The 15,627-nt window shown below is 35.4% G+C and overlaps 1 protein-coding gene and 1 long non-coding RNA gene across 2 annotated transcripts; one reads left to right on the top strand and one right to left on the bottom strand.

Moving 5' to 3' along the window:
- Positions 1-642, bottom strand: LOC110926019. Its single transcript, XR_002584930.2, has 3 exons — positions 593-642; positions 367-421; positions 1-290 (listed from the first exon to the last, which is right to left on the bottom strand). It is a non-coding gene; the product is annotated as an uncharacterized LOC110926019 (long non-coding RNA).
- Positions 643-3,070: 2,428 nt separating this feature from the next.
- On the top strand, positions 3,071-3,466 carry LOC110924433. The gene has a single exon (XM_022168440.1). It carries the CDS (start codon positions 3,071-3,073, stop codon positions 3,464-3,466), a length of 396 nt encoding a protein of 131 aa, XP_022024132.1.
- The last annotated feature ends 12,161 nt before the right edge of the window (positions 3,467-15,627 follow it).

Below are 15,627 nucleotides of genomic sequence, written 5' to 3'. Positions count from 1 at the left end.
TAGTAAAATTTGGTATAAAAAGTTCGGGCAAAACAAAGTTTCAATAGTTGGGGAATTTGATCTCACCTATGAGATAAATAGATGCGATTTGACATTGTTTCTTCATTTGATTCATTCATTTATAATAAAGGGATATTGGATTTTATCACTCCTAACTATTTGGATATTGGCCGTTGGCACTTTTAACTATCACTTTGACTCACATCACTCCCAACTTAACATTTTGTGTGTTGTGTCACTCCGGTTGAGTGGATTTTGGCTCCCCTTTTGTCTTTTAAGAGCAGATCTACCTGCAGTCATTAGTAATTCACGAAGTATTAGCCTAATATCACCACTAACACAAGTTAAACACTAAGAAATGTTTACCTGTAGAGTGACAGCGGCCAATATCCAATAGTTAGAAATAATAAAATCCAATAACCTATAATAAAGCAAGGTGATGAAAAATACCGAAAAAAAGGCATTATGGGTTAATACTTGATACTAAAGCATTTAAAAATATATTATGTTTCTCGCACAAACATACGTACATACATACATATGATATGATATGTGTATATATGATTATGTCGTGTTGAGAATACCTATATACCTGAGTGAGAGCCCCATAATTATGTCACGATAAAAAGAGTAACTTCTTGGGGAATTTTTATTCATTGTTTTAAATACTTCTTTTTCTATTCTCCTTTATATAATACATGCATTATGATGCTTGTACGGTACAACCACGTATGGGTGTCTGTCATAAAGGGGAGTTAGTTGCTAGACATAAGAAATAGTCGTGGAGATGCATGTCATTTGCGAATTCGCTATCCACATATCAGTTTATGGCTCGTTTATTGTACTTTCTTCGTGCTAAAATTCATACCTTTGTAGTTCATATTTGTTGGAACTTGATTTTTTTTCTACATATTATTTTTATTTCTTAGTTTTTTTATCATTAAAACTAGCTTTTGTTTAGATGGAAAAGAAATTGCAATTAACTTCACACAATGTACGAAATTTTATCGTTGATGTGATACACCGATTTAAATACACGATAGAGATATGGTTATGGATGAAATTTTGTGTGTTTTAATTACAATGCTTGATGAATAAAAAAAAACATAGATGTATCGGATAATTTAAACAAATAACAGTCGTGTATTTAATCAATATAGTGATTACAACTACCGAACTTATAGCATTTCTCAACATTATCTTTGTTGATTATGTATACCTTTTTGGTTGACGAAGCATTACATAACATTCGTACTTTATCATAGGGTTATTGGATGTTATCACTCCCAATTATTGGGTATTGGCTGCTGTCATTTCCAACTATCACTTTGACTCCCACCACTCCCAACTAAACACTTAGTGTGTTGTGTCACTCCGTAGGCGAACCTTTCTTAGTGTTTGACTTGTGTTCTTGGTGATATTAGGCTAACACTTTGTCAATTACTAATGACTGCAAGTGAGTTTGGTTCTAAAAGACAAAAGGTCAGTCAAAAACCACTTAACCGGAGTGACACAATACATAAAGTGTTAAGTTGAGAGTGGTGGAAGTCAAAGTGATAGTTGAGAGTGGCAGCGGCCAATACCGACTAGTTGAGGGTGATAAAATCCAATAACCCTTTTATCACAAACTACCTTTGTGAATCCGGTTTGTATTCATCTCTCTGAATTCGTATCCAGATTTAACAGTTGAAGGTTAAACATGCTCGTTTTATGTTAACTTGGAACATGTTTAACAAAATAATGCAATCCTAGTAGCACAACATGACTTGTATGTATTGCATATCAGCTCAATGAAAGAAAGATGTGCTATAGAGAAAACACATGATCTAATAACCTTACTAGGTGTTTGTTAAGAAGGTATAAAACTATACTGAAGTGATTATTTTCGGTCCATCAACGCCTCTATATTTGGAAAACATGTATTTCAAATAACATGATACATACTACTCTACAAGTGTTGCATTATATGGTTAAGATCAAATTTTAAATTAGTAAGGCGAGAACAAATTGTAGACATCAATATAGCCAAAGACAAGAACGTGTGAACACCAACACCATGTTCAGTGTGATGTTGAAAAGTTACAAAACGTAAAAGTGTTTGGTTGACACAAGCAACATATTCAATTTGACACTCGGCTTGTTATTTTCGTTTGTTAAGTTAAGAAAGTTACACAACCAGGAACACATAAGTATTTGATCGATGCATTACGAACCAACCAGGAACAATGAGTGATCTTTTGATTCTAAAGACCAATTATATGCTTGGATCTTTGTAAAAAAGTGTATCTTTGTATGTGTTTATTTGAGTTATGAATTAGTGGCACTAAATTTCATGTCTACCAAAGGGCTTGTAGTCTAGCACTATCAAGATGTGTAGTAAAGGTGTTTCTTCCAAGTATTTGATGGTTCTAGTCTCATGATGTAGATTTAGTAGTATGTTTAAAGAGCGTGTGAGTTGGTTTTCTATTTGAGTTTAAAACAAGTTTTCGTTTTCGAATAATGAAATACATACATCACAAACAAATAGAAAATGATATAAGCGGAGAAGTTCATTTGACCCGATATGTAAAGAGTAAGTAATGGATATTCCACAAGTATGAATAAATGAATCATGGTTTCAAAATCATGTTTAAAACTATAATTACTAGTAGCCATTCATACTCCACCTATTATCATCCCTATACACTAAAAAGTAGTAAAAAAGCAACTAAATATAGCCACATATTAAGAAAAAAGAAGTGTACAAGTTACATCAAAAACCATAACCATTTTCTTTACACAATATGAAAATGTCCACAACTATGGCTCCCACCACAACTTTACAAAAGTGGGTGAGGGGCAATTTAGTCTTTTACCACATAAAAGACCAATTCCCATTTATTATACCATGTGCATCAAAACATGTACACTCACTTCCCAAAAAAACTATCAACTTCCTACACTTGGATCAATCACAAAGGAATCCCACAAAACCAGTAACCCAACTAATTGACATACACATTAACATCCTTCATCAAGTTTCCATAATTCCATTATTTCATATCACACACACACACACACCGAAGGTGAAATGACACACACAAACTCAAACTCTTCCATTCTAGAAACATTCTCACTAAACCCACTTCCATACCCAGTTCTTTTGATCCTATCACTCATCTTCTTCTTCCTTGGGTTCCAATGGTACTCATCATATGAAGAGGCCATTGAAGAAGCTGAAGAAAGCTTCAATTGGGTGCTTTTAATCACTCCTTTATTACTACTTTTTGCAGTCAAATGGTTGTCAAGTGTGGAGAACCCAGAAAAGTTTTTTGGGTTTGGGTTGTCGCCGTGGGAACGCCGCCACCGGCAGGCCTACTACCAGCTGCCGACGGAGGGAAGCTCGCCGTGGGGGGTGGCTGCTTTGATCTTGTTGGTGCTTGTTTTGATGCAGTTTCGTGAGACTGTTGTTGAAGGTTGGTTTTGATGCGTAATAGATTTTGTTTCTTATGATGTGTTTTGTTTTTTGGGTTTACCAAGATTGAAAGTGTAATTTGATGGTAGTGATATTGTGCTATGGGTTGTTGTACATTGAGTTATATGAGTTGTACTTTTATGCTTGATGTTTTTTTTTTCGGTTCTACTTTGTGCTTTATGGGTTGGGCTTTTCTTGGTTTGATGGCTACTCGAGATCGGCTTGATAAAAACTTGAATCAAGTCGAGCCGTTTGTGAGCTGCTTAATATCGGTTCGTAGAAAGGTCGAATCGGGGCGAGCTTAAACAAGTTAGAGACGAAGGTTGAGTGTAAAAGTAAGCTTGTTTAATAAATGAGTTTGAGCTCGAGCTTCACTTGTCGATCCTGAGTTGATTTACGAGCCAATTATTTATATTAATATCTATTATTATCTATCTATCTATATATATATATATATATATATATATATATGGTAAAAATAACTAATAATATACATTATGTTATATAAATATATACAAATAATTCTAATTATATATAAAAGATAAATATATAAATATATAAATTAATTAATATAAACGAATCGAGCTTGAGTTTGAAAAATATTCAGAAGCCTAATTCAAACTTTAGAAAAAGCTATAAACGTCAACTCGACTCATTTACACTAAGTGATAGCTTCCTAGTAACAAAATTCAAACTAAGACTAATTAATTAATTTAATTTTAGTAGTGGGGCTCATAAAATTTAATTTAGGGTCACGGGATTTAAGGGAGTATCAAATTATTTTGTGTTACTTTAGAATTAAAACTTTACATGATAAACACATCTTTATAAAAAACAACAATATTTATATAACTGAATCTATTGAACATTTAGCTATAACCCTCCTAAAATTCTATAAAATTAAACAGGTAAATTCGTCAAGTCATCAGGTTGACCGACCTGCTTAGTTAAATATGTTTCCGAATCAAACCTTAAACAAACAAAAAACTGTTTATGTCAATTGCTAAGCTCAAACTCGGAAAATTTATGTTAGAATCATGTGTTTATACATTACGATAAAAGATTAACGTAAACCCACATGGCGTTATAGTCTAGTGGTATTTTTTTTTTTGTGGGATAAGGTTTCGACACCATTAGATCCCGAGTTTGTCACAATCCAAATTTATCATTAAAAAAATATAAATAAATAACAACACGCAAAGATAATTCAATCTTTTTGGGGAACTGAAGCGAGAATAAATCCAAAAGATTTAAAATTTTCCTTATAATATGCCTTTCTTGAAGTTGAAGCATTTCTCTACTTTTTCAAAGCTACCTTTCTCGCTCCGAAATTGAGTTTATTCAATAAAGCCATAAGTGAGTTTTTTTTTTTTTTTTTTTTTTTTTTTTTTTTTTTTTTTTTAAAAGAGAATTTCATTAGAAAAAAGACGGGGGCGCCCTCGAAACAAGGACCACCAACCGCCAACAAAACACTACATCATATACAACGGATTAACAACCCAATTCTTCCAAACTATATTAGCAAATTTAGACCTACCTTTTAACCATAAGAAAGACCAAGACTTAACCATCGCGACGACCTCTACAACCTTCAGATTTGTCCCCTGGAAAACTTTTGCGTTCCGAGCCTTCCATAACGCCCAACAAGTAGCCGTAACAATCCCTCTTATCACCTTTTTAGCCCATTTACAGCCGTGAACTTGATCTTGGATAGACAATAAATCCTTAAAATGAAAAGCCATTATGGGTGCTATGTTGCACCAATTACCCACTGATAACCAAACCCCAAAAGAAAAAGCACACCCTGTGAACAAGTGCAGCACGTCCTCGTCCCCCGAATCGCACAAGCAACATGTACTATCTTGGACATTTATCCGTCTTCTCATTAGCGCCACCTTTGTCGGGATCCGTTCCATTTCCGCTCTCCATATGAATAAATTAACTTTAAGGGGAATCCAAGTTTCCCATTGCATAAGTTGCTCGCTGTGGACTTCCATACCTTCTCTAATCATATTTTTGACCATGGCTACTGAGAAAGTATCCTTTCCATTCTCTCCCCACAACCAAATATCTTTGGAACCTGTGTACAAAACATTGTTAAGAAGAAACCACACATCCTGCATTTCAGACAACTCTTCTACAGAGGACAAGGTTCTTTTCCAATCCGGAACGAACCGTAACCCGCCATTGTATTGCTGAAGCCTTGCCGCAACTGTACAATCTTTAACCCGCTCCAAATTATAAAGCCTCGGCCATCGGTGTTTTAAGACAGTTTCTCCAACCCAAAGATCCGTCCAGAAGTTAACCGTCAAACCATTTCCGACCTTCGCCCTAAAAAACGAAGTGATACTTATCCCGTTAAACGACCGTCTGTCCATCTCTTTAACAATAGTATTCCAGCAACCTTTAAACCGACGATTGAGATGAAGAAAATCCCATCGACCCCTCCCCCCATGAACCATCTCAACCACTCTACGCCAAATACTATCTTTATTATTTTTGAATCTCCACGCCCATTTTGCTAAAAGAGCAAAATTAACATCCTTTAACTTGGTTATACCCAAACCACCATTTTTCTTCAACTTTGTGACTCTCTCCCACGCAACCCAACTCATTTTCTTTGAATCACTCGAGCCTGCCCATAGGAAGTTTCTCATCAATTTTTCTGTATGATCCGTCACTTTACTTGGGGCTTTATATATAGATAAGTAGTAGACGGGCAAACTAGCCAGCACCGATTTGATTAAAGTAAGCCTTCCTCCCATGGATAGCATATTGGCCTTCCAAGAAGCTAATCGATGTTTAACCGTGTCAATCACCGAATCCCAATGGCAGCTCTTATTCATATTCGCTCCAACTTTAATCCCCAAATAGTCAAAGGGGAACTCCCCCACTCTACACCCCAAAATACTCGCCATATCACACGCCTCTTCGCCTCCAACTCCAATGCCAAACAACCTAGATTTCTTTAGGTTTATTTTTAATCCCGAGCAAATATAAAAAACTCTAAGAAGCCTCGCCGTTTTCTCAATATTCTCCCTCGACCATTCCCCCATAATCAGAGCATCGTCAGCATATAATAAGTGAGAAAAAGCCGGGCCCCCAAAGGACGCTTTAATATCCTTTATCTCTCCCAATTCGCAAGCTTTACCAACTATAGACGAGAAAAGTCAAGAATCGTAATCGAACTGGAGGAGCTTGCCAGGATGGCTTGCCTCCATAACTATAAGAAATAAAAATGGCGAAAGAGGATCCCCTTGTCTAATCCCTTTTTGACATTGAAATTCGAACGTGGGCGACCCATTGACCAAGACGGCCGATCTAGCAGACTCAAGAATCCCCTTCACCCACTGGCACCATTTGTTCGGGAAACCCATTTGGCCCATCATCGCAATCAGGAACCCCAGTTAACGTTGTCGTACGCCTTTTCGAAATCGATTTTCAACAAAAACCCCTTCCGCCCTGACTTTTTGACCCAACCATACAATTCGTTAATCATTAAAAGACCATCCAAAATAAATCTGTCTTTAAGAAATGCCGTCTGCGATTCTGAAATGATTTTCCCCATTACCTCCTTTATCCTCGTCGCCAATACTTTAGAAATAATTTTACTAACAACCCCAACTAAAGTGATTGGCCTATAATCTTTTAGCCCAACAGGAGAACTAGTCTTCGGTATTAACGTAATAAAAGAGGTACTACATCCTCTACTAATGACGCCATAAGTGAGTTGTTCGTTTATTTTTCAATTGTTTTAATTTATTACCATTTTTTGGAAATAAAAATCGGTAAGAAAATAAAATCATGGATAGTCAACTTACTACAATAAAATTCCTAGCCCATAACTAGTTTTTTTTTCTTATAATAGCTGGATAAAAAAAATAATTCCTAATTCAGAGCTACTCGGTAGGGTTGTTCACGAGTCGAACCAAACCGAGCGTTTTTTCAGCCGAGCCTAAGTCGAACGGACGCCTTTTGATCCGATCAGTTTTTAAGTAAACGTTGAGCGTCACAAAACAAATAGGAAAATGACGACGGGGTGTTAGTTTTTAGAGAAAAGTGTAGTGTTCGTCTATAAGGTTTTGTTCAATTAGAACACGACTATAAATTTAAAAAATAACAAGGAATAGAGAAAACACTCAAGTGGTTCTACCGATATCATCTATGCGGAAAGATGAGTCGTCCATCGATGAAGCAGACCGTTGTTATATCGAAAATTCAAAATCGAATGAACAGATTGAAGTAAAACCATTGGCGTTGGAGGATTCGAATAATGATGCGCAATGCGGAGTTTTAATTAGGATTATGTACTTCTAAATTAAATGGCGGGTTCACACTTGAGCATTGATCGACGCTTCACATTAAGTATTTTGACATTTGGACTCAATTACTCAAATGGACAATTGGATTATTGGTATCGATCTTCAATTCTATATTTAATTTGACTCTATTTGTATCTTGGACCAAACATTATTATGTGTGCACCTAGTTATTTTTTTAATATATATAAATATAGGGTCAGGATTTAGAGAGAACGGTGAAAAGTGTGAGAACGGTGAGAACGATTTTGGTGGTGTCATGTGGCATTGATGCTAAATTACACTAAGGGATAATATTGTCAAAAAAAAAAAAAACCCACTCACATGAACTGGGGGTTCAAATAAAACGCCATAAAAACACCCAATTCAGAAAAACGCCATGAAAATACCCATTTAAAAACGCCATAAAACACCTTGTTCAGAAAAACGCCATGAAAAAACTCAGTTGAAAACGCCATAAAACACTCAGTTCAGAAAAATGCCATGAAAATACCTAGTTAAAACGCCATAAAAACACCTAGTTCAGAAAAACGTCATGAAAATACATAGTCTAAAACGCCATAAAACACCCAATTCAGAAAAACTCCATAAAACCCAGTTAATTTTTTTTCGAAAAGTATATCAATAGTATACTCGTTGGAAAGATAAAAAAACCCTGAGTTTTATGGTGTAATTTTTTTCGAAAAATAATCGCGTATAAAAAAGTTATTGTCGTTTAAATATGATGTGGGAAAATGGCATGTGATTAGCATGTGCACATTTGTTTGGATCTTCCTATTTTACCCCTCCTGATAGTTCCAAGGCCCCTATTATTTACAAAAATGTCACCGCATCAATCTCAACCACAAACCACTAAGATCTTGTGGCTGAGAATCGTTCTTACCGTTCTCACACTTTGAGGCGTTCTCTCCTGATCTTGTTCCTATAAATATGTGTGTGTGTGTGTGTGTATGTATAGGGTTAGAATTGTGAGATAAGTATTAGGCTAATTGAGAAACTTAAGAAACATTCTGAACCACACATTTTTTCTAATCTGTTCGTAATATACATACATGTATAGTTTAAAATTGACTATCTATACAATATTATAATGCATGAGAGAGGGGCATTTTAAAATACACAAAAAATAAGACCTTTTCCCTCTTAATTTATAAATACATATCTAAAATGAGAGTACATTGGTCTTTTAAACAATAATTTTATTTTAGCCCCCCATTTTAGTACACTCAAATCCCTAAGTTTTAACATAATTATGGGTAATTACGTACACTTTTCTCCCTCCATAACAAACATATAATTCTTTTACATATTCTTGTCATATCTTAAAAACTATAATATTTAAAAAAAAATCCAAAAGTACCATAACGACCTACTCATTTTTGTCGACGTTTCGATAGTTGTTTGGTCAGTATTGACATGTGGATTAAAATGTACAAGTAGATGATGACTTAGTGTATAAGTGATTAAAGTCTAACGTACTTATCCCATAATGTTTAATAACTACAAAATGTCAAGTGATTAAACTCTCATCTTTAACAAAATTAAAATTATAAATAATTCGTTAGCAGTTACACTTTATCCCCTTATAAAAACTAACCCCCCCACCCCCCGATTTTTAAACGGTCATAACTTTTTGGTATGTTAATATTTTTTCATATAAACGAGTATTTTATTCTCTTTAATTTAAGTATAGTATTGCTATCATTTTTTTAATTAAAAAAACTGATATATACCTGATTAATAGTGTCTAAAGGTGAGTAATAACTGAATTGTTAACCGAACCGAAATCAACCAAAAACTGAGTTAACTGAAAACTGACTATCCGAATCCGAATTAACCAAAAACTTTTATCGATTTTTTTGTACCCGCATTTAACCAAAATTAACTGAACCGAACCATTCATATTTTCATATATTCTAGCTTACTTTCGGTTCATGTATTTCATATTTATACTGCCATTTTATGTATTTATACCTCCATTTCATGTACCTATACATCCATTTCATGTATTTATGCCTAAATTTCATGTATTTCTAAAAAAATAGCCTAAGTTTGGTTTTGACTATTAACCGAAATTAAATGAATCAAAACAAAAACTGTTAATCTAACTAAATAAACCAAACCGATTAAGTGAAAACGGATTGGTTAATAAAAAAATAAACTAATCGATGACCTCGATTTCGATTGAGGATAACAATCTAGCCAACCGAGCAATGCATACTGTGATAATGTTTGTGTTTCCCGCCGCATCGCGCGCGCACTTATCGGTTATTAACCAAAACCGGTTATCGGTGAGAAATAACTAAATCGTTAACCTAAAATAAACCGAAAACAGATGAAAGCGAACCGAAATCAACCAAAACTGAATTAATTGAAAACTGAAAACCGAATTAACCAAAAACTGGTTATCAATTTTTTTATACTGTTGTTTAACCAAAATTAGTTGAACCGAACCGAATCATTCTTATTTTCTTACATTTCTAACATTTACACCTCCGGTTCATATATCTCCATTTCATATTTTTATACTTTCATTTCATATTTTTATATCAATTTCATATTTCTAACCAAAAGTTTTAGCCCAAGTTTGGTTTTTTCTATGAACTGAAATTAAATAAACCAAACCAAAAATCGTCAATCCAACCGAATAAACAGAAGTGATTAACCGAAAACCGATTGGTTAATAAAATAGACTAACTGGTGACTTTGGTTTCGGCTTCGGTTGAGGATAATAACCGAACCATGCACAACACAATGAAATGGATTACCCGATTAATTCGCTTTTGATGTATATCTATCACAATAATGCTACAATAAATATTATATGAATAAGAAAACTACCAAAACGAGTATCGCAATGCGATGTGTCGCTCCAGGCATATGTGTATATTACGAAAAGCTTAAAGAAATGTGTGGTCCAGAATGTTTCTCAAATATGATTGACTTCTCCTAGACTAGTCATATCCTAGATTGGGTTTTGAAAAGTAATTAAAATAAATGAAAAATATGTCTTTTTCCCTTAACTGGTCGTTGAAGCAACCCAAGGTTGCAAGGGGTTGCTTATGTCATTTTGTCACTTGTCAAAACTTAATTGGTGACATCTTTTAATTTTCTTTTTCATTTTATTCATTTCTCCCATTAACTTAACTAATCAAATAATAACTTGTAATATTTAAACTAAATAAAACAACTAAATACACCGTATTTCTTAGAAAAAAATGTTAATGTCACGATATAAATTTTATTAAAAACAAAGTCCGTTCAAAAATTTATATTTTTCTAGTATATTTATATATATTAATGGTTTAACTTTTTAATTTTTATATTTAAAATACACAACGTTTGTTTATTTGGATATACAATAATTATTTTAAATATTTTTATTTTTGTTGTGAAACAACTGTCACACCCCTAAAATACCACATACGGAAAACCCCGTTAGGCGTGTGACGTATCAGGATCTAGCCACTAATCATGTTGAACTCATAACAAGTTTTCAAATGGATTTGCCAATTATAAATAAAATGTACCAAACAATAAGTTTAATAAAATCCAACAAGTTCAGCGGAAGCAATAAGTAAACCATAGTTTAAATGTTTCAAAGCAAATGTGTGTAATCAATAAACCCGTCATGTATATCCCATCAGTTCGACCCATGACCACTCCAGCCACTCCAGACAGCAAGTTCCAAGTCCAAGAAATCTAACGACCTGCGAGCATGCAACAAGTGTATCAGACAAAGCTGGCGAGTTCATAGTTTTGTGAAAACGTTCGCTACCAAATGTTTAGTTCAGTTCATAGATAATAATGTTGATAATAACTCGAGTACCGTACAAAATGGCTACCAGATTGTTTTGCCCGTTCCCAATGCCCCTATCCAAACATTGGTCATGATTTAAGGTCATTAGTTCACGACCGTCCTCTCAGGTACGGTGTGAGGTTGCCAATATTTGATGTGGGGTAAAATACACATATTTGTCCCGTGTAAATTGTATAATTTTTGTATAGGTTTTATTTATTATTTTTAATTTTAGTATTATATTATATTATTTTGTGTTTTGGCAGGTCCTGGTGCAAATGGAGCAAAAACGAGTAATATAGAAATGACCAGCCAGTTGGGCAGAGTGGGGTGTCCGAGACCGAAGTAAAATTGCAGATATTTTCCATGAGTGGACCGAGCCCGTTATCTCTATACTATTATTGGAGATATATATATATTTATTATTAAAGGCGGCCACTATTAATTTTGAGGGGATTTTTGTTGTTGGCTGCCATATACTAAAAGAGAAGCCTTCATGGGCCACCACAACTAAACTGCCTAGTCCAGCATCCATGACGTATATGAATTAGGCCTTTTGACATACATAATACACTATTAATGAAACCCTAAGGGATTAATGATTCTTAGTCAACATCATATGACATGAGATATATACATATTACATCAAACGGCAATCACAAAGAAGTTGGACGGCTGAAAATGGGCCAAGCCCATCTCGAGTATATACATCAAATAAAGGGCGGCACATTAATTGGAGGGGGGAGGAGGACGGCTGAAGAGGTAGCCGCATATCACACACGACTTGGAGACGAATTTAGAGTTTCTTGGGATGATCGTAGGGGCTGTTCAGAGGTTTTGAAGGCTCGGGGAAGCTTGGAATCATCGTGGGAGGCTAAGGAACACTCGGGTTTGAAGATTTTCGGGTTTTATCTTCTCGTTTATTCTTCTTGTTTGGTTGATCTTTGTTTATTCATGATGAATTCTGATTTATTACTGATTGTTATGTTGATTTTAGACATGATTATTGGCTAAACTTCTCGTACTACCTAGGTTATGACTATAGCATAATAAAGTTTGGTTCTTTATTCGATTTTTGGCGTGGTTGTGGATTTTTCTTGTATTGTAAAAGCTATGGGAATTTAACTTGGTGCGTATGTGTGCTTGTGATTGTTTTATTATTGTTTGTTGCTTCGTTCGATTCTTGGTGACGGTCTTTATCACGGAATAGGGTCGGGCTAGGGTTTTAGGTTTTGGTGAGTGTCTATATCACATAATAAATCTCTAATCCTTTAGGGTGAAATTGCATAAGTAGCCTTAGAAGTAATATTCGGTAATTTAATAAAATCAAGTGTGCTGCTAGACTCGTCGCGGAAAGGCTCGAGGATATTAATAGGTCTTGGTTTAGTTATAAGGACTCAACATTCCATTGTCTATTAAGCCAAGATTAAAACCCGTAGTTGCTTTAGACGTTCGCGCGGCAAGGTAGAGCGTCTTACATAGGCACTTTCAAGAAACTAGAGGACGGAAAAGAAATCTAGAAAACCGGTGAGCGTAACAGCCTAGGTAGTGCCATAAGAATCGCCTTGAGAGTGTTTGAGGGGCTTAGTGGTGTCTTAATAGGTTTAGTATCCAAAGATCCCGGTTCCACACCACAAAATCATCGATTAGAAATCCATTCTGAGTTTAGCTTGCGTCTAGCCTAGGTAGTTCCTTCATCATCCTTGAGTTCAGTCTTCGTTCGAGCTCGTGTTTAGTTCGTCTAGTCTTTTAGCATTATTTTAATAATTTTTTTAGGATATTTAGAAAACCACCCATCGAATAAACAATTAGTTGAGTCGTGTCAGTCTAAGTCTAGATAGAGTCGTTAGCGTAATCAGTAGAGTCTCTTGGGTTCGATACTCGGACTTCCTTAGGCTATACTACACCGATCGGTACACTTGCCGGTTGTGTGGTTTAGGGTTTAGAGAGTCTTAGTTTTATAAATTTAAAACTTAGAGAGTCTAGAATTAGGGTAATTTTAGTTGTTTTTAATTAACCCATTTTCAGCAATCAAGTTTTTGGCGCCGTTGCCGGGGACTCTTGGCGATTGCGTTTATTGGCTTCGATTGGACTTAATTGACATAATCTGTGCTACTTGTCTTTTGTTTTGTGTTTTCGTGGTGAGTCTGGTGAGTCTATTTGTGTTTTGTAGATTGAGTCATAGGAGTCTAATTGTCCGTCTTTTTTTTTTCTTATTTATTTTATTTTTCATGAGTCTAGTAGATATGTGTGAAATTTGTGGAGGGCCTCACTTTACAATTAAATGCCCCCAATATGAGGGGTCCTCTACACCATATTATGCTAACCCCTTTGTGCAGCCACAACAATATTCTTTGCAGGGGTATCCCGCAAATGCTAAGGAGATGTTTCCAAATTTTTTCGAGCTCAGGGAATTAATTTTGGAGTGTGTGCGAGCAACAAAAGAGTTGGAATACGGGGATCCAAGGTTACCAAGAATGATCGATCTACTTGATCGAATGTTCGAGCAAATAGGCCCAAATATAGAGTGTGACCTCAGTCGACAAAGGGATCCAAGGTGTGAAGAATGTGGTGGATCACACCGGTTTGAAGATTGTGCGATTGCTGCTCGGGTTGGAATGGGTTGGAGAAGTAGAGAGCGGACGCAACAGATACAGTGGGGTTATGATGATGATGATGAGTGGGTTACAGTTCAAAGCTCATATTATAAGGCGATAGTGCTCCCCGAGCTTGCTGATGGAGAGACAATATGGGGATATGTGGAGAGTAAGGAAGAAAAAATAGAGATAGAAAGAAAAGGAGAAGAAGATGAAGAAGTTGAGCAGCCATCTAATGAAGATCAGATGTACTGGGAAAATGAATTTAGGGACGAACTAGATGGGTTGCGGGTAGATGAAGAGGTAAAGGAGTTTGATCCGGAGGGAGACCTTGCTTACTTAGAAGCTTTACTTGAAGGAAACCCAATGACGGACATCAAACAAGAAGAAGAAGTGGTGGAAGATGAAGAGCACCACAGCTGGCCCGTGGTAGGGGTAACTGAAGATTCAAGGCCACGGGAGAAGGCAAAGAAAAGAAAGACAAAGGTTCTGAACCGGAAGAGGATCAAAAGCTGGTACAAGACGAAGAAGAAGGAGCCATTGAAGTTCAAACATGATCGGTCTTCTCATTACAAGCCACGCATCCGGTTTCTTCCAGGTATGTTTAAATTTTGGTGGTCTGACCCATTTAAAATTTTGAAGCTAAAATTTTTAAAATCATTTTATTATTCCACCATTATATTTTTGAATATTTTTGAGGATCGGGTGGAATTGAACGGGTTGGACAGGGTCCAGATCAAAGAGAAACCTCCTGATTAAATTCAAGTGTGGGGAGGTTTTGTAGAGTTTGTAATTTTATATATTTGGTGTATTTTTGGTAGTTTGTATAGTGAGTCATTTATTTTGTATATTGAGTCTAAGTTAGTAGTATTGAGTCAGTTGTTTGTTTCGAGTCGGTATTGCTTTGGTGTTTGCTTGTTTTTGTTATGCAGGTTTGAATATGTACCCCCGTACTCAATCTCCATTCGGGTGATTTTGGAGCTGCTTATCAGATTTCGGGCATTTATCGAGCATACTAGTTAGAGTCAAAGCCGATCGCGAATGAAATGCTATACGATCGAGCTGGATTGGACGAGCGTTTTGGAGCATACGCGAGAATTTAACCAGCTAAGTCCTTTCCATTTATGCCCTTGTGTCTTTTATTTCTTATTTATTTTTAGTTTTTGAGTCGGTTTCCATCTTACATTGAGGGCAATGTAAAGTTTAAGTGTGGGGATGGAAACTATCGTTTAGTGTCTAGTTAGTAGTGTCTTGAGTCTTAAAAAATTGAAAAATACAAAAAAAAAAATTGAAAAATAAAAAAAAAATTTAAAAAATTAGAAAATGTCTTTTGAAATAAGAAGTTTGCAAAATAAAAAACGGAAAATGATAGAAAAGTTGGGTTTTTGTTCGGGTTCAAATAATAATAATATGAGATAAATATAATTGAGCTTGTGTCTAGTTTGGGATATGCGGGTA

The sequence above is a fragment of the Helianthus annuus genome, chromosome 17 (assembly GCF_002127325.2).
Source record: "Helianthus annuus cultivar XRQ/B chromosome 17, HanXRQr2.0-SUNRISE, whole genome shotgun sequence".
Lineage (NCBI taxonomy): Eukaryota > Viridiplantae > Streptophyta > Magnoliopsida > Asterales > Asteraceae > Helianthus > Helianthus annuus.
Note: the sequence above shows the minus strand (reverse complement) of the source record. Positions and strands in the feature narration are given on the sequence as shown.